This window comes from Lingula anatina, chromosome 1 (genome assembly GCF_051362555.1).
Source record: "Lingula anatina isolate TDL-2025a chromosome 1, LinAna3.0, whole genome shotgun sequence".
In the NCBI taxonomy this organism is placed as follows: domain Eukaryota; kingdom Metazoa; phylum Brachiopoda; class Lingulata; order Lingulida; family Lingulidae; genus Lingula; species Lingula anatina.
This window is the reverse complement of record NC_141767.1, coordinates 43401726-43428780: the sequence shown is the minus strand read 5'-3', so window position 1 is coordinate 43428780 and position 27055 is coordinate 43401726. Positions and strand designations below refer to the sequence as shown.

At 33.5% G+C, this 27055-nt stretch overlaps 1 protein-coding gene across 15 annotated transcripts in view; it reads right to left on the bottom strand.

Moving 5' to 3' along the window:
• Nucleotides 1-27055, bottom strand: part of LOC106151558 (EF-hand calcium-binding domain-containing protein 4B) — a 35559-nt gene that overhangs the window by 3718 nt on the left and 4786 nt on the right. For 2 of the 15 annotated variants that reach the window (XM_024074468.2, XM_024074473.2), the window contains exons 2-18: nt 20768-21230; nt 17204-17351; nt 16662-16808; nt 15057-15147; nt 12890-12985; nt 12437-12508; nt 11757-11872; nt 8674-8745; nt 7641-7692; nt 6729-6770; nt 4689-4783; nt 3968-4426; nt 3410-3526; nt 2459-2548; nt 1392-1565; nt 693-831; nt 196-328 (exon numbers count right to left, since the gene is read on the bottom strand). In XM_024074468.2, the coding sequence (XP_023930236.2) occupies nt 196-328; nt 693-831; nt 1392-1565; nt 2459-2548; nt 3410-3526; nt 3968-4426; nt 4689-4783; nt 6729-6770; nt 7641-7692; nt 8674-8745; nt 11757-11872; nt 12437-12508; nt 12890-12985; nt 15057-15147; nt 16662-16808; nt 17204-17351; nt 20768-21035 (2311 nt within the window). In that variant the 5' untranslated portion in view covers nt 21036-21230. Of the gene's footprint in view, nt 1-195; nt 329-692; nt 832-1391; nt 1566-2458; nt 2549-3409; nt 3527-3967; nt 4427-4688; nt 4784-6728; nt 6771-7640; nt 7693-8673; nt 8746-11756; nt 11873-12436; nt 12509-12889; nt 12986-14765; nt 14953-15056; nt 15148-16661; nt 16809-17203; nt 17352-20159; nt 20370-20767; nt 21231-22044; nt 22068-22151; nt 22480-25713; nt 25737-26162; nt 26313-27055 lie in introns of those variants that run through there. The other 13 variants (XM_086998721.1, XM_024074472.2, XM_024074467.2 and 10 more) reach the window with 13 other exon arrangements.

The window sequence follows — 27055 nt, the reverse complement described above, 5'->3', positions numbered from 1 at the left end:
TCTGCTGTGACTCTAATTACATTCCAAGTACCAAAAAGCTCTTGAATGTAAGTTTTTTTTACTTAAATTATAATGATTATTATTTATGATGTGAAATTATAATACTTTATCCTCTATGTATTTTAACATGTAAAATGTAACCTTCCAGATTGAATTTTGACATACATAAGATGCAACAAAGTGAAGTAATCTTACCTATAGTTGCACTAAAGGAAGGCCTGAACTGATTGGTACAAAACCTGTGGATAAAGCTACTTTTACCAACACCAGAGTCCCCAACAAATATGACCTTAAACAGTCGTTCTGGGGTGGAAGGAAGCCCAGGGTCCTATAAAAGAAAAATGAAGTACATTCAAAAACATCACAAAGAAGAATTTCTTTAAGCAATGAAATATTTCTGAACTTTTTTCTTTGGGATGTTCAGAAAATGTCTACTTTGTGTGAGACTATAATGCATTAAAATTCCAACCAAAATCACTTTCAATCCAATCATTTCAACAGCTGACCTTTTTTTTTCTCATTAATATTTTCTCACATCCAAATGCCCTATTCCTTTTTGAAGTGTGTTTTGTCTAAAGCCTTTAATTTCTTTAGATGGTCTCTTGTTATTACACTACAAAAACTCTTACTGTAACTTATACAGTAAACTTCTACAATTTCTATCCCCATCTTTCAATTCCCCTAGTCCTTACCTGCTCGCCAACCCCCATTTCTCTGACATCACTTGCTCCAATGGGCTGAGATCTGAGAGCAAGGGGGCCATGACCAGAGACAGGAGAGCGCCTTAAACTTTGCTTACCATTCTTCTCAGAGGAACCACTTCCTCCATTTCTACAAATAGAAGAACAACATAAAGTGAAATGAAACCCAACCAGTTTTATCATGTAATCTGATTCAACTTTTACAACCTGACTATTTGACTCATAAAATAAAGCAAAGAATATCAATTAATTCTTACCTTCCTTGCCATGAAGAAAAAACATTAAAGATGCCAATTTTTATGTAAGTTTGTTAAATGGGTACATAAAGAATAAATCTTATTATAATATATATGACACATTGAATGGTTAGAATGACTTTCATTTAGCTCTGCAAATAGCTTTGAAAGCAGAAAGCCACCGGGGGAAGTCCCAGATACTACGTAGGTCAGCATTCCAAGCAAGCATTATTTCATGTAAGTTAGCCCAAACACCTGTCAACCAAACTGATACCAAATCAGTACATTGTCAACTTAGTAAGTATTGAGAATAACTAACATGAGTGGGTCCTTGCCAAAGTGAATGGTTCCCATGCAAATGGATGGAAAGGCAAAATAACCCAATAATAATGGCATGAAATCCAAGACCATCACCTTAAGTAGACTCTGAAAATGATCAAATCTACATTATTACATTGTAGGGGCCTCATCGACAGTTTCCTCATCTACAGATTTTAGGCTATTGGCTGTCTCCAGAGCCTTTTTCACAATGATGCCCCAGCTAAATTTCCTTCTAGCATCCTGAATTTCTGGATTCTTTTCACTGACCAATGTCATGTTGGCATAAGAGCGTTGCATAGTTCTAGAACTACAATGTGGGTTAGTGTTAGATTAGGAGAGATGAAATTTACCTCCACCAACATTTCTTTTTAGTTAGTACAATATCAGCTGAATGTATTGTTCTAAAATTTGAAGGCTTTTTGCACTCCTGTCTGAAGACATATAACTTTATATAGTTACACATATGAAATTAAGCAACCTGAATAAAATTCTTTTTATTTTAGAATTATTGATGTGAGTGCACATACTGTTAATCAGGCTAACTTGCAATAATATGAAAAAATATGATTTAATAATTGTAGAGGACCCTAACTTTCAAACTACATTTACTAAACATGATTGCTAATTGTATCATATGTAAGCACTATAAAATATTATCTCATTTTGTTCACAATACTTCACACTAATGTGAATGTACAGTAACACACTGTTAATCAACTTAAACTACAATAAGTTCAATATAATTAATTTAATGTGCTGTTGTTATTTCATTTTTGGTGTCATATAATTTGAATTGTCAATATGGTGTTGCAAATCAGTCTCTGCGTGATATTAATATGTTCATCTGATATTATGATTAGTTTCAAGTTGATAAACCTGAATGTGATATATAGCCACTGATCAAGAGCAATCAGAGGCACATAAGTTAAAGAAAAATCATTTAATTATCTTTATTATTTTATTATAAAGGCATGTCTTTCTGTCAAATTGATGACAGGATAATTTTGCTAGACGATCAAAAAGCTGACCCAGAGTGCCAGAGTACATACTAACATTTGCCATACCCCTATTCAGTGGATACCACAGATAAACTTTGTACAGAACCACTATCATGTGCTTTGAAGTATTTCTGCAAGTACTCTGACACTAGGGTAAAAGAATTCAGAGTGTTACTTCAACCCTCAACCACGACATAACCACCTTGTGAGATTAATCTCCTCAATTCCAGAGGCAATCATGTTGTCAATGTTCTCATTGACCTCCTCTATATCACTGCCTGACAGTGAACTGCTGGGTGGGGGGAGGGAAAACAAAGAAAACAAGCATTATTAGAAATACATGTCTGATAAGGAAATCATGATATGTGTTTGCACTTTTTTTTACAAATGGAAACATTCTTTGTTTCAAAATGTAACTAGTAAAGAAGCAGCTAATGCTGACATATATACAGACTATGACCTGCAACAAAATTGTGTTCGGACAATACAATTCAATGATGCCCACTTTTTGATATAATACATACAAATTCATAAAATGAGAATGATTAAATTAGCGCAACAAATAGTATACAAAAGTTCCTTGAAAAACATTTTCCATTTTCTAAATTTTAAAAGTTGTCAGTTTTTCTTCAAAAGATACAGTGTAGCTACATTCTAATGAATGACTGACAGGAAAACATATTACTATTATTATAAGCCTAAGAGAAAACCAGCCTGTGCATATCCAGACGCTCATAATGATGCATTTTATTCATAATAAAAATAAGTAACTGTCACACCAGTACCCTAAAGCTTAATTATAATGATCTGCTGTTTTGTAATCTTAGTATAAACCAAAACATTCATTTCCTTGAAAATTTCATTGAAGTTGGATGAGGAAGTTAGTGGGATACCCCGCATACACATACCCACACCTGTAGCCTTGGAATACACTCTTTAGTGACAAGAACATGCAGTTTTACTCTTAAAGTAAAATAATACTTAAAATAACTACTTTACAAGCACTGGCTAGGTTTTTAGAACTCAACTACATGTAGGTTGTACAGCAAAAGCAGATGTTTAATGAATAAAATATAAAGGTAAGGTTCACATGTAATCATCAACTTACTCAAACCTTTCATAATATAGCAAAAAAATATGTATAATTTCTTACCTTTTATACTTTCTGGTTCGCCTACTTGTTGTCTCTATAGGTTTATCCCTATCACTGGAGTCACTGGAATGTTGGTCTACTATCTGCTGGAGATGACTGCGATATGTCCTACTCTTTCTAAAAGAAACATTATCAGAAGTGTGTTTATATTTTGTGAACATCATGGACATAACTTGGCTACTCCTATTCAATTTTTTATATCTCCTCTATTTCAAGTAGTACGTATGTACAATACCATTCAGTCCTAAAGAATGACATAACCAAGACTTTTTCGTGGTTATCAGTTATAAATGGATATAACTTTTCTGTTAAGTTGCAAAAGGTTTCTCTTCTTAAAAAGTTTTTTTCAGCTCTTAACTACATGTATAGATGGAGTCGATAAATTTTCATGAAGAAGATACATGAATGAAAATTATGACTCCAATTTTCTTCAGTTTTATTTTATGCCAAAAGTATCATGAACATCATTCAAAAATCAATTAATAAAAAAAAAATAAATAAATAATGGAATCATTATTATCAAAAACAAAAAACTTTTGAACAGACCAAAAATCATACCTGTCTTTCTTCATCTTCTTCTTCCCCTCATTTTCACTGCTAGTAAGATCTGCTATATATGGAGATTTTTCTTGACCTACTGTGCCATTGTTTTTTAAATTCAACTCAGACTCTTCTTTCAAAATTCCATTTTTAACAACATTGTTCACTTCATCAACCTCGTAATCTTCCGATCTGAGATTTTCAAATCCATTTGGTTCATTTTGTGAGTATCTGGAAATTTCTGCATCTGCCTCGAAGTCTGATTTTTCTTGTAAGAGAGCTGAATGTAAATTTGCTTGGTTCTGAATACTGTTCACATGATGATGAGATGGATCATGCTGATGATAATGATGTTTGTGATGATTACTATGATAGCCACTTGTAACTTCTTCCTCTTCTTCTCCCATGAAATTATCACCCTCTGCTTCTTCATCCTCCTCTTCATAACCTTCTTCTTCCACCTTACCCTCATTTAACCTGTGATCATATGAAAATATCACCATTACAAAAAAGGAGAATGTATATTCTTGAACAAAACTACTTAAAGTACAACAGACACTGCTGTAAACAGAAACTGTACCAAATCAATAATCAAAATGCAGATGGCAACAAACCAGGTCAAATGGCAACTCTGGAGAGCCTGGATAACAAAGCACAAAACTACTACAGCCTAAATAGCAATAAAATGGCTTTTTCATGATTGATGTTGTAACTTTGCATTTACAACACATATCATTACCTTTTATCAGACTGAAAATAGTTTGACATTATAGATCCTTGTTTAGTGATTTTCTTTTTCTTTGCTGTTTTGAAAAGTACCCCTTCTGCCTCTGCCTGGAATGCACAGAAACTGAATTTTACTCTTTATCTTGATCAATAACACTTTTCAAAAATCACTATCATACAGTGCAGAGAAGAACTAGCCACAATGCAGACTTAATGACTTACATGACATTTCAAGAGTCTGTCTTGTGTGTACAACACAGTACAACACAGGCAGCATGCAAGAGTATAAAGCAATATTAAAACAATGAGTGTCATACCATTTTATTCTTAATACACAACAGATCCAAAATTTAACAAATAAACAATTTGGCATTTGTCTTTTAAAGATCCAGAGACAGCTGCACTTATGATCATGTTTTCCTTATAATAATCATTATTATTTACAGTTTTTCGTGTAAGCACAAGTCTTTGCACTGCAGCAGGTTTATTTCTCAGAGTAACCCACCCAACAAAAAGGTATAGGATAGTTAACATAAAGCACAAACAACAACGAAACTATAGCACTTTACAAACAAACAAAAATAACAAACTTATATATAAATTTTATTCCCTTTCAAAGTTACATGGGATCTTTTGTGAAATCCTTTAAATCTCCCAACAGTGCAACTTTATTCAAAACAAAGTTATTATGTTAAGTTCGTAAATAAATTTTAGTATGCAATCTATCTGCAATTAATACTACAATTAGTGAAACATACAGGAAAAGCTATTATAAACCACCAAGCAATAAACTAAACTATATGTTAAAGCTATAAGTGTAATAAGGTGTACATTGGCTGCCTCACAAAGAATGATAAGCATCTATGGTAATGACTTTTCAATGGGCCAAAATTATCAATCTTTTACATACATAATTTTATAAACAAAAAAATTATACTTAGATCTAGCAATCATGGTGCTTTTACAGCACAATAGGAATGTTATAATTTTATGAATTTATGAAAAAAAATACAGTATCCGTAAAATTCACAATTTTCCACATTGAAAAAATTAAGTCATCACCATATTAAATTGTATTTCAAATTTTACAATACGTATTTCATCTGAAGTTCATCCATATATTAAATTAGACAATCTTCAAATGTAATGCAGTGGGTAATCATGTTATTATCCATATTTCAGACAGTCAATATACATGTCCTACACCATTTGGACAAGTCCATCACCTACAGATATTACAACTACAGGCATCTGTTAATTCCAGCAGTGAAGAACATGCACCAATACTGGGAAACTAAAAGAGGATAATACATTTAAGTGATTATTGCATGCATACAGTTACCACAACCAACATTACTGTAATGATTGGTAAAGAGCACTGTGTGCAACAATACATTAAATTTGGATTCTTTTATGGATATTTTTTTCATAATTATCAGTGAATTTTAACAGAAAAAAAGACCCATAACATGAAAAAAACAAGAAAAAGAAAAAGATGTTTATAGCAATGTTCAGTGTATTGGTTTCAACTTTATTGGTTTAACTGGAAAACCATTTTCAAAATGTTTTGCATATCAGGAAAACAGCTGCGGCAGGAAATCCTTTATTGGTGAGCCCTAGCTTACAGGCCATTTACCAGAAGAATTATCAGAATAAAACATTTTCTTAAATTGCCAATGTTCTGGTCAGAAAACAGATTATGAGGACACACACACACACACATATAGAACAACGATATCTTGTTTATAACTAATGTTTTGTTAGACTGGCAATTTTCTTGTACAGTTTTCATAAGAGATTATATACAATCTAAATCAAAACAACAATTCTATGATCAATTTTTCACAGTATCAAATATTTTGAAAATTTTCTAGCAGTACTGACAGAAAAGAAGCAAAACCAGAACCAATCAGAACCAGATAAAGAGGAAAATAAAACATGCATGATCAAACAACACTAAACTGCAATACACATCAAACAGGTGACAGGTAGTAATCCAAACAGTAAAATAATAAGTAATAATAAAAGGCAAGGCCATGCAAATGTCTACTACCTCCGACAGTTCTTGGTGTAGAGTACTTGGATCTTGTGCAGCCTGAGTGTAGCACAAAGAAGGGGACAAAATGTTCAAATTCACAGCAAAACATACAAATTTCAAGCAAATATCTTATCAAATATGACACTGGATTTATGGTATTATTGTTTTACAGAGGTATTTATAAATTCATATTCAATACACCCCAACAAACCAAACATTTCCAGAAAATCACAAATAGGCAATCAAATCTCAAATGTTAGTCACTGGAACCCAGAGCCACTTGGGTTAATTTACTGATACATTAGTTAGTATACTAGACAGCAAAGCTGACACAGATACAGACATTAAACAAGAAAAAAACTTAAAATGGCTATTATAATGCGAAAAAGAACAATAATTTATGCAAAGTACCTAAAAAATTATCACTACTCTTGTAAAAAAATAATAATCTGATTTATACCCTTGATGTGGATTTTGATATATACAGCCATTTTGATATATACGACCATTTAATCAAAAACTAAAACAGGAATTTGGCAGTTATAAGTTGACTGAAGGTATCCAATGATGATGGCAGCTGAATATACACAGACACAAACAGCATCTGTATGTAAATACATGTCAGGTTTATGAAGCATATATCTGTCAGAAAGTTTAGGGTTTTTTTAGGTAGCTTACAAAGCTATTTTAGACATTTATATGTAACATTACTTACTCTCCTTTTTGGAGGAAAAAGAGTAATGAAACTAATTAAATCACCAAAAATGTTAAGTTCAGAGTAAATACTGAAATTTAAAAGGCATTGTTTTTTAATGTGTTTAACTCTCTACAACTTTCTGTGGAGTATAATTACTGTGCACAGTATTCATTATTCTAATAAAAGTGGGATAGTGACTACATAAGAAGAAAATTATCTATCATACCTACCCTTCTGGCCTCGGCTTCATCTTTGTCATCTCTCAACTTTTTGTTCATGTCTCTAAAATGAAAACCATTCAGCTGTTATGATCATCATTACCCACAGAAAACAAACACATGACATAAGAGTTCTGGGAATTAGGTTCCGTACTTCTTGGGTTTCTTTATCCTTTGAAAGCCTGGTAGCAAACTGTGCATATTAGGCAACATTGCATGCAGTGCAATTTCTTGTTCATGTAGATAAAACATTGGCTGAGTGTGTGCCTCTAATATTTTTTTAAGAGACCACAAAACAGCCCCTATGGGGAGTGGGGCTCTCAAGCAGGAAAACACTTTAGCATTGATAATACATAGTGTTCCTGTACATCACTGATATTCTTTCCTTGATAAGTCTATTCAAATTGATGCTTTACTACCTCCTGTGTAACCGAGTGGGACAGAGACTGAGATCACCATAAGCATGAGTGCCAAGTGGTCCAGACCCTCTGGTGATACTCTTTAGAGTTTCCTGGAAATTTCAACCTTTCCTGCACCACCAAGGTTATCCATATCCAAAACCATTTAAAAATTCCAATACAGAAATCCCATTTTGGAGTTTTAATATTTTTTCAAATTTTTGAGTTACCCTTTTAATGAAGATAGAGATAGGTAAATTTCACCCACAATGGTAAAAATTTAGAAAAGGGTTTAGCTTTCTCAACAGTATCCAATAGCGTTTATAATGGTGAAAAAGGGGAAATTGCTAAAATTTCCATGAAAATCAATTATATTTTCTATAAAGGTCTACTGCAAATTGTATGCCTTTAGCAGATGCACATCTGACTGGTTGCTTCAAAATTAATATGGTCATATTTTAGAAAAAATGAAATCCACTTGCAAATGCAATATGTCTATAATAAAGAGAACAATACTACAGTATATATTTGGCCAAGGGTTATACAATGAGACACCGTCATGGTCATTAACCCTTGGCTTTTGAAGATTCATATTTCTCCAACAAGGATATTTTACAATATCTACATATAGGCTTTCATTCACTTACCTCAGTAAATCTAATTGCTTCACTAAAGTCTCCCTTTCTAATGCTATGCCCTCTGTTATCTGCAACGCAGCCCTGCAAATCAAAGTAAAGTCATGCAATATAAAACACAAAACATCATATCCTACGCACATTCTGTGCACAGAATTAGTTTTCCTGATGGGTGCCAGCCTAATGCACAGACTGGTATGGTCTATATTAGTGAAAACATACAGCTGGAGAGGCACAAGAGAGCCATAAGCATGAAATATATAAAGAAAACTCTTGCTGCTATGGTGCCTAGGGAAATGATGAAAAATCACCCTGTCAGCATAAGTCAAAATTTCCTACCTCACAGAAAATAAGAAGTGACAATGCTTTTTCAAAACATACAACAATATCTTGCTTAAAATTATATAAAGATGTAAGCATAAAATACGGAAAAACACTATGCATTCAATAATTCAAGACCATGGCACAATGTATCAGTACATCATTACTGAAATCTTGTAACCCCACATCCTGTTCCACATAGACCTAAATGTAATTGTATATACTCTCTGAATGCTGATGTGTCAGTTTAGAGCTACTATATTAGGGATTCATGAATATAATTTGATTAACAAATGAATGGTGATCAAAGCAAGGGAAGCAATAACACAGCATTTTTGCTAACTGAAGGACAAATATTGAAAATTTTATTGAAAGGAATAACAGAAACATCAGTCTTTGATATTTTTATATTTGCTTGATGAAACACAACATGGGATTCAACAAGAGAGCAGGATGATTGTTAAGTAAATTCCTTTGTATTTGAGAGAAAGATACATAATGAACGGAAGCAACCATGTAAATAACAGAAAGGGTATTGAAATAATTTTTATTTATATAGCAAATAAGGAAAACTATCCATTAAGTGAGAGCTGGCACGTTATCTTCACGTGTCTTCACCATGGCCGACAATGTCCCGAGAGTTGAATTAACCATGACTGTTCAGTAATCAACACAGACAGAGCTGTTATCTTAACCTACAGAACAAAAACACTTCATTTACGTGCAGTTCCCCCATGTATTTAACAAAATGCCTGCACTTTGGCTATGCCCAGATAGAAGCTAATGACCATATGAAACAAATTTTCTGACAGTTATGTTTTTTTAACAACTGTATGCCACTTCTTTAATGAAAGGTAAAATCTAGAACATTTTACAAATCATCATGTGACCAAATCATCAACCAATATTGGAATGAATGTGTTTGGTGCATGTTCCATAAAAGTTGTAACTTGTTAGATCAGTTGAACTGAAGATGAAAACTTTCATATCAATTCTTGATTAATTCAGTTGTATATCTGTACATTAGACTGAAATGACAAATTATTTTTGTTAACACATACACATTAAGTACATGCACATATTCCAATTATCTTTATCCCCAATAATATACTGATGTGGCTTGTTTGAACCCTGAACAGCGACTTTTTTTCTTTTCCTCATTTTATGACAGGAATATACCAATATTTAACCATAGCACTAAAATTAACATTTATCTAAAAGAATTACAGCAATTCTATGGTGGGAAGTGCTTTCATGGCATGATAGATACTAATGGTCTTACTAATCATTTTTTCATAATATCTTATCTCAATAATTCTAGCAATTTGTTAGCACTAATTATATAATCGAGGCATATGAATAAAATCCTTCTTAAGCAGAAAATACTGAGCTATGAATTTTCATGACATGTGCAAAAAAGAAGGGTAGAGATCAGTTGAATGATCTCCCACCAGAATACATAAAAAAGACTTATGAATAAATATAAAGGATAAACTACCCTTATTGATCAGGAACTTGGACATCTCTAAGACATTTGCCTTTATTATTATGCATTTTTGTCATGTCTATCTCAAATCTTGATAATAAGTGCAGTTTTTGAAGATGAAACTACCAGACAAGTTATCTGAACCTATTCATCATTAACCAAAATTTTAAGTTTATTTACAAGAGACTGGAACGGAAACCACAGGACTGGTATATGTGAGAAAATAATACAGACAATAACATATATTTTCCTCACAACTAATTAAGCATTAAAAGAGCATTAAACTACATTAGAAATGGTTTATCTTAATTTGCTTTATAATCAGAATGTTTGCTGTACTAACAAGCATATAGCAGTATGCACAGATGCATGCAGCATGTCCATATACAGCATACCAGGTACATACCACAAACACAGTAATGTAGATTTTAAGATATGTAGTAGCTAACAGGTAAAGGCACCTCAAGTTTTTAAATTTTCCATTTGATTAAGCTGCGTCTCAGGGTACCAGTCTCATTATAATGCAAAATTCATTCTAATGGATGCAACAGTGCAAAAATAAATCAAAAGAATTTTAAACCATCATTATGCAGTCCACATGTTTGAGCTTTATGCCATCTAGTCTAGGGTGTCCATTTTTATCTTCACAATCTTTGTGATGTGAGAGAGACACGCACACTGCTGTCAGGTATTCTATATTATATATCCCTACAGTGCTATCCAAGTCCACACCAAGCCTACCATAAACAATGAACATATATATTACTCTCTGACAGCTGTGACATAATTTCTAGTTTCACAAAGCAACTGTACCTGCATTACTCTGGTATGCTTAAATTCAATATGAAAACTACCCTTGAAGTTTCTCAAACAGACATTCCTTTGTGGGCCAGGTGATCAAACTGTGGGTTTACAGTTAATATCTTTCTTGTGCAGGCCCATAGCCGGGGGGGGGGGGGGGGGGGGGGGGGTTCGAAAGAACCGCCCCTTTTGCTGGGAAAAGGTCCACTCTGGGTAAAATTTGAACAAGGTGCATGAAGTTTTTATGGGAAAAGGTCCACTTTTTCAGAAAAAGAACCCCCCTTTTGAAATTGCTGGCTACGGGCCTGTTGTGGTACATGTAATTAACACAGTCTAACAATACAAACAATTCTTATTACTGTAAGATGGCATTGAGGCATATCCGTAATACATGGAGAAAAATACACTTACAATGAGAATGGGGAATGACACCGTAGCATTCTACCATATCTAATCTTCAGATCTTTTACAATATTAGTCTACTTACATTGCCCTCTCCCTCCTCTCTTGTTTTGTCTGTTGTCTCAGCTGTCCTATGTATGTTTTTGACTCTTCCAGGGAACGTTGGGAGTTATCTAACATTTCTTGCAACATTTCTCTCTCCTAGAGAGAAAAGGATGTGTCAAAAAACTGATGTAATGTTTAAAGAAAAGATAAAATAGTTTTTTCCAAAAAAATTGTTTTCACAAAATTCTATGATAATTAAGGGCATGATTTTGATCTTACCATATTTTTTCAATTAAAACAATCTGTTCTGACTGATACAGCTAAGCTTATAAAAAATGAAAAATCTGAGTCATGAAAAAAAAAAAAAGCTTAGCCAAGCTAAGCTCAAGGAAATATGTTTAACTCAAGAGTCTTATGGTGAAACAAAATTAAAACACGTGCAGCAATTTCTGCATCAAACAAAATTAGTAGTCCTAGCTTCAAAAAAAAAAAAAAAAAAAAAAAAAAAAATGCAAATTCATTATGTGCAAAATTGTATTCCACTCACCTCCACAGTTGCAACTTTTTCAGGCTCAACATCTTTCAAACTCAAACATATCATTTTTCATGTGCACTGTCAATATGACTACATGCTAACAGTCAAACATACAGCAATATGCCACTTTCCTAAAGACAGTACAGTACAGTACAGATCTCATTTGATATGTTAATCAGTTTTACCTTTAGTAATTTCTCATTCTCTTGCTTGGTCTCGACTTCAGAAAAATTTAATTCTGCCAGCCTCTGTTCCATCTGAAGGAAGCAACAGTGCATGACGTCAGATGACTATCTCAGGGACAAATAACCTTATCTTATTACCATATTTAACACATTTACAGACACATTTGCCTGAGATAAGAAAAAAGACAGTTATTGTTATGAGAACAAAACTTGAAATTTGAAGTGCATACTGAACAATGTAAATTCATTATCACTGCCCCATTTTGAAGAGTTAATTTAATAGAACAAGGAACAGGGGGCAATTTGACAGACAAATACAGTCATTAGACTTCATCACATACTGTCTGCATAAACCACTTTAAAACGTTTTTCACCCAAGTTAGACAAAATGTGTAGTAGTCATGAACTAGGCTGTGTTTGAAAAATAGTTACATCACAAGTAACTACATGTACCTCAGCATGCCGTGTAAGGAGCTCTTGCAATTGTCTGTCCTTTTCCTTCATCTCTCTTTCCATTTCCTCACGAAGCTGCTTCTCTTTTGCTTTTTCCTGTAAAAAAAATAGTTGAAGAAAATATAGATCTAGAATCATTAGGGAATGGAATACAGAGATAAGAAATACAGTTGGCAGAAAACACATGTACAACTGCTCTGATTTTCACACAGTTCACCTTTTTAATATATTTTTTGTATTCATGCTGATTGCACTCTATTCTAGATCTAGATGGGTTACTCCAGCATTTTTTTCTGCTTTGTTTGTGTTAGGTAAAAAACTAAATTGTAAACCAAACCAACAACAATTAAGGCAAAAATTGTAGACAAAAATATATATACAATGTGTGAGTTTGTATATCGATAAGAGGTACTAAAACCAAGCAAACAATATTTACTCTTAATGTATTATAAAACAAGCCTAGAGCCAAATAAATAATTCATAATACCATTCCAACAATGGTCTTATTAACAAACCCAGAGTAATTGCACTCTGTTCATATACCATAAAGAACAATGTTATCTTAACAAAATACAACTGTTAACTATTAAATGGAAATCATATTTTTCAATCAATCATGAATGAGTCAAAATAAGAGTCAATTACTTAGTTAATGACACTCCAAATGTACTTTGATCATACTTATTGCACCATGAGGAATAATAAAGATTTACTGACAGAGATAAATCATAGACCAAAGCAATTGCAGTTCATACTGAAAAAGCTACCTGAATAATAGTAATTTAAGTTTAATGAGTAATGCTATCAAGAACGTGCAACATAAAAAAAAATACACATAGCAGGACATGTAAATATATGTATCTCTCCATATCACCCAATATTGTCATAAAAATACTGACACTTAAATGACCACAAACCTTATAAAACAACTGAAGAAAATACCAGAATCTCCACAACCTACCCAGTTCATAAAAAAGGACCCACTGACCACTATCCTCTGCTCATCTCTTTATTTATGCTAGCACTTAAGCTATATCCTCCTCCCTCCCAAAATGGACTGTTTCCATTAAGCTAACTAAATGAAACCCAGAATATAACCAGTTCATCACTGTAACACAAGATGGCAGCAAGTCTCTAATGTATTCTTACTATTGCATTATTGTATCTGTTACATTCACCCTGAAGGAATGCTGGGCTTCACTTAGCTAAAGCAGACATGGTAGATCCCCCTTTGATAAAATATGGATATATATCTTGGATAAGATGCAGCTTTGACTCTTTTTAGCCACATCCAAGGTCAAACTAAGGAGTGTCTGACAACAATGGCATTGCTTAACAAGCTTTCTATGCCTCATAATCAGACTTGGTAATCTGATCAAAATAGATTTTCTTAGTCAAAATGAATGTCTTTAGTAAGGATTTTCCAAGTAAAGATTGTTTTGCAGGAATGTATGAACAGTTATCACTTCTTTTTATTCATTTCAATTCATATCATTACATCTTCAGTTCTTTTGCAAGATTAACACTCCCCATTTCATGGATAAATTTGAATATTTTTCTTTATACAAAATTTCTAAGGAATTCTAATATTTTGAAAGACTCATAACGTACAAAGAGCGAAGTAAGAATGACATTTTTCCTTTTTCAAACAGAAGTTAATCACTCAAATATGTACTGTAACATTTAAAGGCATTTGAAATACTAAACCAGAACATATATCAATTATGTGTAAGTACAATTATGTGTAAATATACCCTACAATAACAGCATGCCTTCTTTCAAAATATATGTGCTGATAAAATTGGTCAATAACATATAAGTATGTAAGAGTGAAATCTAACTCAATCACATATAAAAATACAATATGTACTCTTACCCTTTCCAGCCAAACACAATGGTAAACCACCCTTGCAAAAATGAGTCTCCTCAATTCATCGTCAAGAGCATGCAGGTTCTCCTCACAAACAATGTTTTTGTGCAACATTGTTCCTTCCACCACCAAATATATCAATTATAACAGACAACAGATGACAGCGTGAGACAAGAAATTGGGCAATTATCAGTGATGAAGGAAGCCAAAGTCAATTTCCCTGCTGTAAATTTAGCAGATGTGAGGCTAATTTCCACACTCCTAATGCAATGAAATAATTAAATATCCGGTGTGTACCTCAGACAGTATCCGCTCTTTCTCTTGCTTAATCTGGTGCTCCATCTCCTCATATAGTTTTCTGACTTCTTGATCATGCGCAGAGCTTTTGCTGAAAAGCAGCAGATGACACTTATTTCAGCATGCATCAATTGGAAAGTCAATATCAATGAGTAGATAAGAGGTAACAAGGTATAAGGGAGTAAATGAATGCACACAGATCGTGCGTGTGAGGACATAGCATAATCATTTCGATCCTAAATTCATCCGTCCAACTGGACCACCAACAATGTTGAGTATAGTTTACAATTCTGTTTTTAAAAAAATCAATATCACAAATATGCATATGTGTATTTTTTGCCAGATTTCTCATCTTTATTCATGGATGCAGTTATACTGTCAACTCACTGTTGCAATCACTTATCACTTTCAAATTGATGCAGTCAAGGTCCATACAATACTTTAATTTGCGTAGATGATATCTATTTCATTATTCACTGACATCAGATGAATGTGAAATGAGAATGATTTATCATCATATGACCTCAGGAACAAAGTGTGTGGCATATAATTCATGGAATTCACCATAATATTGTTAATAACGGTGATGAACAACTTTTAGGAATGATGAATCATCTAGCCTCTCAATTAAAAAAAGTTGACAAAATCAATAAAGAACTCAAAAACAAAGGCATTTTAGCTCATCAGTCATCCACACTGAGCACCAAGTGAAAATAAATCAACTGGATCAAGACGGTTTGCAAGTAAAGAGTAATCATTGGAGAACTTCATTCCAGACTCTGAGGAATATTGATTTTGTATGTGTCACTAAACATACTATGGTTACAATGCCTCTGGGTATTTGAGCTTTTAAAGGGGCATTTAAGAGAAAAGCCAAATGCTTAATACTCAACATACTTTGTTCAGCTTGAAGACACATGCCACCATAGAAGAAAACGGTTCTTAGAAAAACCCAGGAGCAAGAATATGATGAAGACATGAAACATTCAACAAAAAAGTCATGGCCTCTTTTTGACTTTCATTCTAAAGAAGTCAAGTATTATATATATGAATATGCACTTCAATACTTATGGAAAGATTTAAGGGATTTAATCATTGGTTTATTGATAAATAAAAATTATATAGTGACAAGAAAAGCAGCATATAAAATGGTGTTAAAATTTTACCCCTAGACATAATAAGTTTCATTTAACTTCTGATGTAAACTACAGCATTTGTATCTCATATCTCTTATAGAAATAGGGCATCAATTTCTCTGGCAAAGAGAACTGATGTCTAACAAAAAGCCAACATGTATCTGCAGCAGCTTTAGTTTTTTGTACATGCCAGTCATAACTTGCTTTATATGCCATGGCTGTTATAAAATATTTGCAATCTGTCAATGATGTTATCATCATATTCAACTGATAGGGAAAATATTGACATGACCTTTTTCAGAGATGATAATTAAAATTTTCAGTCAGTTCAATTTCCAAGTGATGACATCAATTCCCTGATGGGTAAATCATTGTATGAACTTTCTGAACTTGCTTTTAAATATCATATCAGCTGCCAAAGAATATTTACACTATTCTAAATCATATAAGGAAAAAAGAGCCTACATACCTTTTCAATGCTGATTCAAGGGTGTCAAAATCTGCTTGAGATCTTTTTATTTCACCTGACACTTTGGAAAGGAATTGTTCAAAGGAAGACAGTACTTCTGGCTCATCTTTACGCAATCTACACCACATGTTTTTGATAGTTGTTTGGCTGAAAAATCAATAAATGCTAGAAACTGCTGCAGCAAAATAAACCTTAACACAAGAAAGTTTAAAATTAAAAAAAAAAAAAAAAAAACTTCACTTGAGGTAACTACCAACTTTTGATTGAAAACATTAACAATTCAGCACATTGTAATGCCATAAAAGACATCTAATTTGAGATGTAATTCATGACAAGACTGTTATGTGTAATGTATTGTAAAAGCACAACAACAAAAATCATTTTTCTTTTCTGTGAAGCATAATGTTCAATTCACAGTAAAAGTGCAGTAGTTGAGACATGACAACACGATTGTGTTGTGACACATCCAAGCACAACAGCATGGTCCTCACTGAACATTGACTTAATACAGTCATCAAAGAAAGTAACTCAATAAGACTTACTCTTCAAACATGTCATAGGCACCCACATTCTTCATCATGTCCAGAAAAAGTTCAGTCTCCTCATTAGGGTCAACAAGGTCGTCCCCATATACTGCTTCCCCACTATTACTCTCTGGTTGCATGGAGGTGGCTAAACCCAGGAAACTACCTGTATGTGATTAAATAGTATATGTTATAGTGAAATTTCAATATGTTATGACTTATGAGGACTGTTTTCTTACTAAACAATGGAGCTCACATAACACAGAGTTGGATAGCAGGCCCTTGACTGCAACCACAGACCGCTTCCTGCTTTTTCAGAAAAAGAATTCTTATCTCTCTCTCTCACACACACATACACATAAAAATCAATAAACAAATATTGAAGAAAAGAAAAAAATGTGCAAAAACATTCTAAACACAACTTGTTTTTAATGAAGAAATTTTACAATAAACAAAATAAAATTTCATTATTTCAGATACCATGTCTTCATTTGAGCTTGCTAAAAATACATCACAGGCTGAAAATTTCACAAAAGGAATCAGAAGACGGACAAACACAATTCAGCAAGAGAATTGCATAAGGTATGAGTATGGACTTGCAGAGGTGTTAATTCTACTGTAAACCATAAAATTGTGAGTCATTTCTTTAACACAGGCTAATGATGCTGGTAAGAGTTAATTTAGTTGGGAAACAATATGCATTTACAGACTTCTACTTTTAATTAAATACAACAGATAATCTACCTGTTAAATATATCATTACATGCATGAAAACTTGAGGGAAGTTTGCAACATAAAGATTATTAATATTGGCAAGTAGTTATTTTGTCTGATATCACATATTAAATGGACTTTTATAATAGTGTAACCAGTAGCAGATGTAAATATTGTAAAATGCAGAACACTTCAGTCACTGTTTGCAGTCATTTGCATGGGCTGCAACCATATGTGACACAGTTGTAATTCATAATGATAAGAAGTAATATAGATAAGGTACACCATGTATCACAAATGACTACTCTGATAGCATGGAACAGGAAGTTGGGTGAAAGGTAATTACATGTGAAAGTTATAGCAAGGAGTTTCAACACCTTAAAACGATTTAACCCCTTAAGTATTTTTTTTGGGGGGGGAGGGGGGGGTGGAAGCATACCTGATGTTGGTAAATATCCATTGATGCTTATAGGAAAGTGGTGACTGTTATAATAACTGGCCAGTCATTTTAAGCTAAAATCAACCTTTATAAATTTTATCAAAGGTTGAACACAAGTGCAGAGAGGGATAGATAAATAATTCATAAGTACAAGAAAATTGCTCATTTTCCCAAGCAAATCCATCTCAGCAGGTAAATTTCATGGCGTGTGCCTTTAATCTGTAGAGATAGCTGATACATGTTTCTTATAAAGTGTATTGTAAATTAAATATATCTGTCTACATATGCATGAATGAAGTTTGAAAAAATTTTAACAACTGCATTCCCTATTGCAATAGCTTACAGTAAAGTGACAATAATGTATATTTACATGACCAAAAAGGTTACCATTTAATGAATCACCCTTACAAAACAAGACAAAAAATAAGAGGAGACATCTTTTATCAAGTTACAAGCATAATATTTTTTATAGAAGAAAATGAACCCATACTTACATAATTTGGACTGCATTAGTTTAATGAAAAAAAATTTTAATTTAAAATTACGAAGGAACTTATGGTGAAAAAAAGATGCCAACTAACTATTTTCAGCATAAACAGAAATCAAAACTTATCTAGAAATTTTTTGATACAAATTTTAAAGAAGAGGTAAAGTGCACCTTGGACATTGGGGGAAAAGTAAATAAAATACATTCAAAACCTACGTATCTTTTAGAGAGTACTTCACAATCAAATTTCATCCCATGTGTGAAATGTTGTATCTTAATTGTTAGTATGATGGTCACCTGAAATAACTTGGTCATCTCTAGTGGTAAAACACTTAGTAAGTACTAACATGTCCCTTAAACTGCATTTGTTTCCTGTCATCACCTGATTTATTAATTTTCTCTATCTATTACATCACAGAGGATGTTCACCTAGCCTCTATTGCTGGGACAGGTGACAGGATGAGTCATTTGATTCATGTCAACATACAGGTGAATTTCTATGCAGGTGTTGGAGTAAATACCAAAAAGAGTGAACAGGAGCTACCCGATCACAATGACGTCAGCATCCTAAACCCAGTTAAGGGTAATCCCCCCCCCCCCACCAACCCTGTCATAACATGATCCAGTCACATGACAGCACCTACGCCTCAGAGTAAAACCCTTATGAGGAAGAGGAACAGCTAGTCTTCAAATGAGCAGTCTTCAGTCTTCAGATGAGCATAAATTTACAAACAGTGTAATGAATTTAAGTGCAGCAGAGAGGTCTGTAGTGCTGTTAAATTTTTGATGAATTGATATTTAAAGTTGGAAATCTTGACCATATAGCTGTAATAAGAAATTCATGGAAAATACACTCAGCCATAATGTTTATCCTTGTCCCATACAAATAGATAAAAACAATAAAACATTTTTTGCCGTGAGGGTATATTGAAATACTTCAATCATATATTAAATCTACTTGGACATTTTATATCATTATTCAATGGTAATCTTTAAAAAGGGGTTTACATGCAACAGTGAGTGATCTGTGTCAGCCTGTCTGAAGCCATGCATACTAATGCTTAAACCTTCTGAAGGAATGTGTGAATGTCATTTAACAAAGAAATGCACATTTCTCTCAAACAACAAAACACACAAAAGATATGAAAAAGAGTACATTGAAAACTTCTTCAAATGCACATAATTACATGATAAAAACTTGCAATTTTGACATGCACATACTAGTACTTACTATACAAGGAAAATTAAAACTATGAATAGGAAGGACACGAAACATAATAGAAAACATTAAGTCAAATTGTGCCTAGTGTGTCATGCTTATGGAAGCCACCTACCCCTCTCCTCTCCCATTTCCTTTGAGGATCTTCTTAGAAATAAGAGAAACTTTCTATAAAAACAGCTGCAGCCAAGGAAATAATTATGACACAGTTGTCATCAAACATCTGTCAATCTATTATGGAGTTGACACAGTAACATTTAACACAAAAATTCTCAAAATGCAGCAGACGGTTTGATATTTACAGTGAAATCCAGTGAAATCCACCAGCATACAGTGGCTAAAGTCATTACCTCCTGCTATTAAAGGTTATCATATATTCTCGTCGCGAAATCCAGTCTCGCCACAACTGATATGGTGCACTACTCATGCAAAGTAGACCTTATTTCAATTGATAATGCACTGACAAAAAAGTCAGATGCAATATGTTATTATGGCTTGTTATGCAAATCAGAGCACACTTGAAATGACAAATAATTTCAAAAAGAAAAGATGAATAGGGTGTTTGACATCCTCACATATATTCTCCTCACAAAACTGAATCTTTTAATATATATGCCATAGAGAATTGGTTATGAAATGTAACTATAAATAACCTAAACTGATAACATAACCTAACTTTAAAAGAAAAATAATTAATCAATTTTGCAGTCATGGGTCACTTACCAAAGCCTTCTGTGAACTCATCCAAGGTCAGGAATCCATTTCCATCCTGATCTAGCGAGTCAAAAACTGCTTCCAGTTGATCTGGTGAGAGAGGAAGTTCAGACTGAAGCCTCTGCATGTCTCTTTTAGTAATAAATCCTTTTTCTTCTTTATCGCAAATAGCAAATAACTCGTGTGCCTTTTCTGCCATGATGACATGAATGTCCCCGGCTGATGGAGGAGAACTAACAGCATCTAACTCCTCTTGTGCGTTGGTAGTAGTAGCCATTATTCACATATTATTGTGAGTCACAGTTTTGGCAGGCAAGATTTTTATTTATGTTGTTATCATTTCTCCATGCTTCATTTTTAATAACAGGGTGCTATGCCCATATTCCAGTTGAACTGAGGATTCTCCATAGATCAAAGTCAACTGCCTTCCTCATTCTAAGTTGCTTATTGCACATGGAAGCAAAAGTTCTGCCTGAATGAAAAGTAGAAATTACTTCAGTTATTGATATAAATACTTTAATAATGTAGTCAAAGGTGTGTTCTAATAACTACAGAGCATAAATGCCACTGTGATGCATTGGGCAATCTATGAAGCATAATATCTCAGGTAAAATCATGGTGGTACCAGATAATTTGTATTGTTTCACAGCTGGCAACATTATACATCTCCCTGTTGTATGTGAGAAAACCAGCGCTTAATTGTATATTGTTTGATCTACAGAGTATATTTTAATATCTATGTTATGTCCAAGCATGAGCATTCCTTGGGACCATTTATTTATCTAAGTGTGATTTATCATGCTTAACAAGTCAAGTGCCATATGGTAGCAATGAAGCATTATTTACAGAAATATTCAGATACTTACCACATAAAAATCATATTTCTCATATGTTCAAATACAGAAAATGAGGGTTTCTTTCAAACTCCTCATCTATTCAATAATTTTATAATGTATATACAAAACAGTATGATGTGCACTTTACCTGTCATGCCAAATTTGTTCTCATAAAAAAACATGATATATCAATACCTGATGTGTATCAGTCAGTCCAATCTACAGTGTACCTTACCATTACCTGAACTGCTGGATTATCTTCCTTACATTTGAACCTGCTGCAAACTAAATCTTATCAGGTTACACTTGAATATATTTTATATGACTTAACGAACCTAACCCAATAATAAAAACTATCAAGCAACTGTTTAAGTAAACTAAATAGTATTAAAGTGATGTCTCTTTTTCTGATTTGCAAAATAGTTAAACAACAAAAGTTCTGCTTCGTACCTGCCTCATAAAAGCATCATTTAAAGAAGACAGCAAAACAGTCAATGTGACAGCAGTGCTATCCACTTTAAAATCTTAGCCTTCCATTAATATGTCATACATTTTACCTGAAATATACATGCTTATGCATCAGCCAGTTCAGATAAGAAATTACCTTTCACAAATATATGAAACAAACTTTGAAAAAGAATCTGTTAACTGTTTGATCAGCAATATCCCTCAAAAAATGTACTTTCCTTTGTTTCTAATCACTTACTAGTACTTAAACATCCACCATGTACATGTACCTCCTTATGTAAGACTTCATTCAACAAACCCCCAATCTCTAGTAATTTCCCACAAAACACTCTTGAAGTAGCACATGGAATCAGTGAAACAGGTATGTCCAGACAATCTTATCAGCTACCTGGGTGAGCCGACAACTTAATTTGAGGATGTAAATTATCCAAGTTAAAAATAAGATCTTAATCACACTGACTGTGCTCATTCTTAGGCCCTGCAGGAAGCTCCAGTCAAGTTCCAGTACAAGTCCAGGCCATGCAGGTGTAGTGAAAAAGTTGAAAAATATATACCAAATTAAATTTGTTGATTGAAATGTTAAAGCATACTTGTCATTTCTAAGCAGCACATATTACACTATATACCAACTGAAATAAGCATAACTAGTGCTAACATATAATATAGCATATAAAATTGATGAAAATGCTCTCACCCACATCTACTGAGATCTAGTCCTTCACATTACATACATACATATATACTGCATGATGCATAGGCTGGATATGCACTAAACTCAATCAAATCCCACATTTTATGGTTGGTTCCACCTGCATTGATATAATGTTGCTAGACAAATTTCACTGACTCGAATATATAAACAGGGACAGTAAATATTGATATACAGAAATATTTTGCCACAGTTGCATTGCTACAAAGTTCCAAATCAACAAAGACTTAAAATACTCTTGAAGTTTTCAAGCTGGAAATTGACAACTATCAGACTTTCCTTTCTAAAATTACTCTGATAACATGTCAGACCTCATATTTCTGAATAAAAAATTAATGCATAAAATCAACTCATTTATAGCATTCCAGCAGAATGTCTGAAGATAATTGAAATATTGATAAAAAATCTAGAATAACATTTTTCCATTGACCATGCTTCCTAGAAATAAAAACACTTGGAATATCTAATTACTGTAAAAGCAATTAGCAAATTGCTGTTTTCCACTTACAACAGTTGTTCTAGGTAACTCAATCCAATGATAATAAATACATACTATTCCTTCTTCCTGTCAGTATCAGGTAGAGAGGCAGTGCACATCAATAAAACTAGCAAATATCATTTGGCCTATGGTGCACCACAGCCACATGTTCTAGTACTGTACATACCAAACTTTCTGAAGTAGAACTTGTTCTTGAAAAACCAAATTAAAATAATCCTACGTACTATCTACCCGCATTCTATGCTTGGAATCAATTTACTCATGGCCTTATCTATATCACAGATAGAATAATATCTGAATGCATGATTTATTCTGCTTCAGACTGCTAGCTACCAGTATCAGCTATACTGATAGAAGATTGATGAACATAACAATCATAGGTTTAAATAACATAAATATAGGAATTATATTTCACACACAAATATAGAAAAACAAACAAGCAAACAAACAAACAAACAAAAATTAAAAATCAAATATATCTTAATATATACAATTTGGAAAACAAATTTGTTTCACAGGTAGGTCTAGAAGGAATCATTAACTTGTATACAGTAAATGGTCAATGAATATAAAGGGATAAGAACTCTTCGTATGAGATCTATATTTCACAATAAAAACATTGTAAACAACTCATAGAAATATAACATATTTTATTTTACCACAAAGAGGGCAGTCAAAGCAATTATTCTGACATTTGTGCTTGTCATCGGATCATGTGACCTCTATACACGGCTATACTCTGTAATATAATCTCTTAAGAGATTATTACTAAAAAGCATCCTTTTTAGAAAAAAACCAGGAACTAACTTTGAATGTAGAAATGAATTCATTAACTATTGGTAAGTATGGGAAAATTGTTTTTTACCCCAGGAAAATTAATTTTTTGGCCAAAATGAACAGTTGTTATCTCTTTAAGCCACAAGATAAGCTGGGCTATGAAAAACTTTTCCCCCCAAACAACATAAAGAACATTTCCACAACATAACAACCGTGTTGCTATAAAGGACACGCCACATGCCTCTTGACAATGCCCGTACATCCAATGCTGACTTCCTTCATATATTCAGTCTAAATCAGACAGGGAAGACTTTCCCAACATATTGCATAACTAACACAGAAAGACCTAACCCATGCTTATTTAAGAATACCTTCAAGGTGTTATAATTTTCATAACAGACAGTATTGACTATAACAAAGAGCTGGCGACAGTACCAGACATATCTTTATGCAAACCGATGAGCACCTTATATGTTGTCTGTTCTAGAATATGAAACTGACTGCTGGGGACAAAAAGTGCACAAAAAGATCTCTCTCTCTCTCTCTCTCTCTCTCTCTCTCTCTCTCTCTCTCTCTCCCATACAAAAACTGTAGTCAATAAGGAAGCCAATTTTACTTATGATACTTATGAATACATTTATCTATTTCAATAAGATTGCCAAATAGGCACATATATCTTACATTTTGCACATTTGATAAAAAGACTATTAAAATGCCCCTTAACTCCTTAATGTCCAAAGTATTTGTTCATCACGTGAGTTTACACATTTCTTGTATATCAGCCCATTAAAAAGATAAGTGTACATTCCACCCCTCCTTTATGTGTTATATGTATTATAGCAATGATGCCACACCATGCAACAGTGCATATCTTCACAACGTCCCTCTCAGCATGTGGTCAGCTGCACCATGAGACTGAGAAACGCAGAGCCATTTACTAGTTGACATTGACATCACTTTGACATTAAGGGCAACTTTTACCCCATTATCAGGGTCATGCTACATTGAATGTTTAAACAACTCACATTTGTCACAACTGCCTCTATACATTGTACACTTTTTGTCATTTCAGTAAATAATAAATAAAACACATTTCAATAAAGTGCACTATACTGGTACTGGTAGACTGTAAGACTATCATACTGTAGTACCCCATGGCCATGTCAACTGGGGTATGACAATGTATGTCACAACTTAAAAACATTTTCTTTCACATGCATGTTTGTAGGTATTTACCAGGTATACGAGGATATATGTTCAAATCACACATTCTTAGCTCTAATAAGTATATTAATTTATGGCCAAATTGAATAGTTAACATTTTTACACTGGATATTTGACTTTTTCACCAATTCATTATCAGTACGTCTTAACTAGTTACTAAGATCTAATTAACGGTACATTAGATTTAGCTAGTACATAGGCACTATAATTTACACCTACTACACATATATCCCCTTGGGGTTCTGTCACCGCATGGCACAGGTGGCATGTATGTATCATCTCACCTGCATATATATATATATGGACACATGTACAAAACGTATTTTGTGCCCAGGTTGTAGTGGCAGTCATTTTCCTTCCAAATGAACTATCACCAAATATGCAGCATTAAATCACCTAAAATACACACAAATATCCACTTACCCACACGACAAGTACCTACCCGGTCACTTGAGTCTTCATGACTGATGTAGTTAGTAATATGCAGAAGGCATAAAAAGAAGCGTAAACTGATTTTATCAACACTTATGAACAGCCAACTGATCAAAGCTGTTACTCAACGGATTTTGACAAACAGACCTTTAATTATACTATCTTTGTCTAAAAGACGCATCATGATGGCAGTCATCTGGCACAACATGATGTCATACGAAAAGAGGAAAATTTGGAAAACCTGTGTGCCTATTCTTAGGCCCTGCAGGAAGCTCCATTCAAGTTCCAGTACAAGTTCCATGCAGGTGTAGTGAAAACGTTTCAAAAATATAAAAAAGAAAGCAATAGAAAAGTGACATGTAAAACATATACAGTAAATTTACTTTTGCATAAAAAAAACAACAGTGCTTAAGAGAAACAACCAAAAAATATCTACAGATAAATTCTTTCAGCTTTTACTTGTTGTGGGTGCTGCACTGCAATCGCTAGTCTGCCATTATTTCTGACCCTCTCTCCTCCTAATTATGAAACCTCCCTTGATTTATGCCGAGTAGCAAAACTTAGTACTTTCTTGGATGATTCCCATTAGAAAAGACAGCTGTCAACTGACCATAAAGTCACTAATTATGCATCTTGTTATGACCAACACATTGGAGTAATGAGACCTTGTCACATGTGACTTAATTATCCATCCATGCTGCCTACTGCCTGTAATTTAAATGTTAAGTGTAGTTTCATTTAGCACAAATTTTATTTTCTATGAGCGACTTACTACTCGTTATAAATAACTTAAACTACTCATTATAACCAACACTGTTAATTACTCTCTCATAAAAACCTGCTTTAATTAGAGCAAATCTCATCACTATGTGGCAATTATTCAGAATTTAATTGCATCAATATAATTTAATTATGTTTTGGATCCATTATAGACTATAATAATGTATACTACCAATGGGTCCCAAGTTATGTTAAGCAGACTAAAGTGCTATTTTTCTTCACATAGGCCATGTTCAGAACAGTGGACTAAATAGTCCGAGGGTCAAATATGGCTGACCCACTTGAATACTTCCCCACGGGGTATCTATTCAGTGTTTATTAGCATATTAGACTGCAAGCTATTTAGTTGGTCGCCATATTTGACCGTGGACTACTTAGTCCACTGTACTAAATACGGCCATATAGTATTGCCATACACAGACTAAAATATCGACATCTTTTGCAAGCAGCTCACTTTCATTGCCCACTGCACTTATTATAACATCCACATAATCTGATATGTTCTTCTGATTGTATATTATCTGGCAAAGATCTATGAGAAAAGATCTAAAAGACACTTACCCAAGCAATAA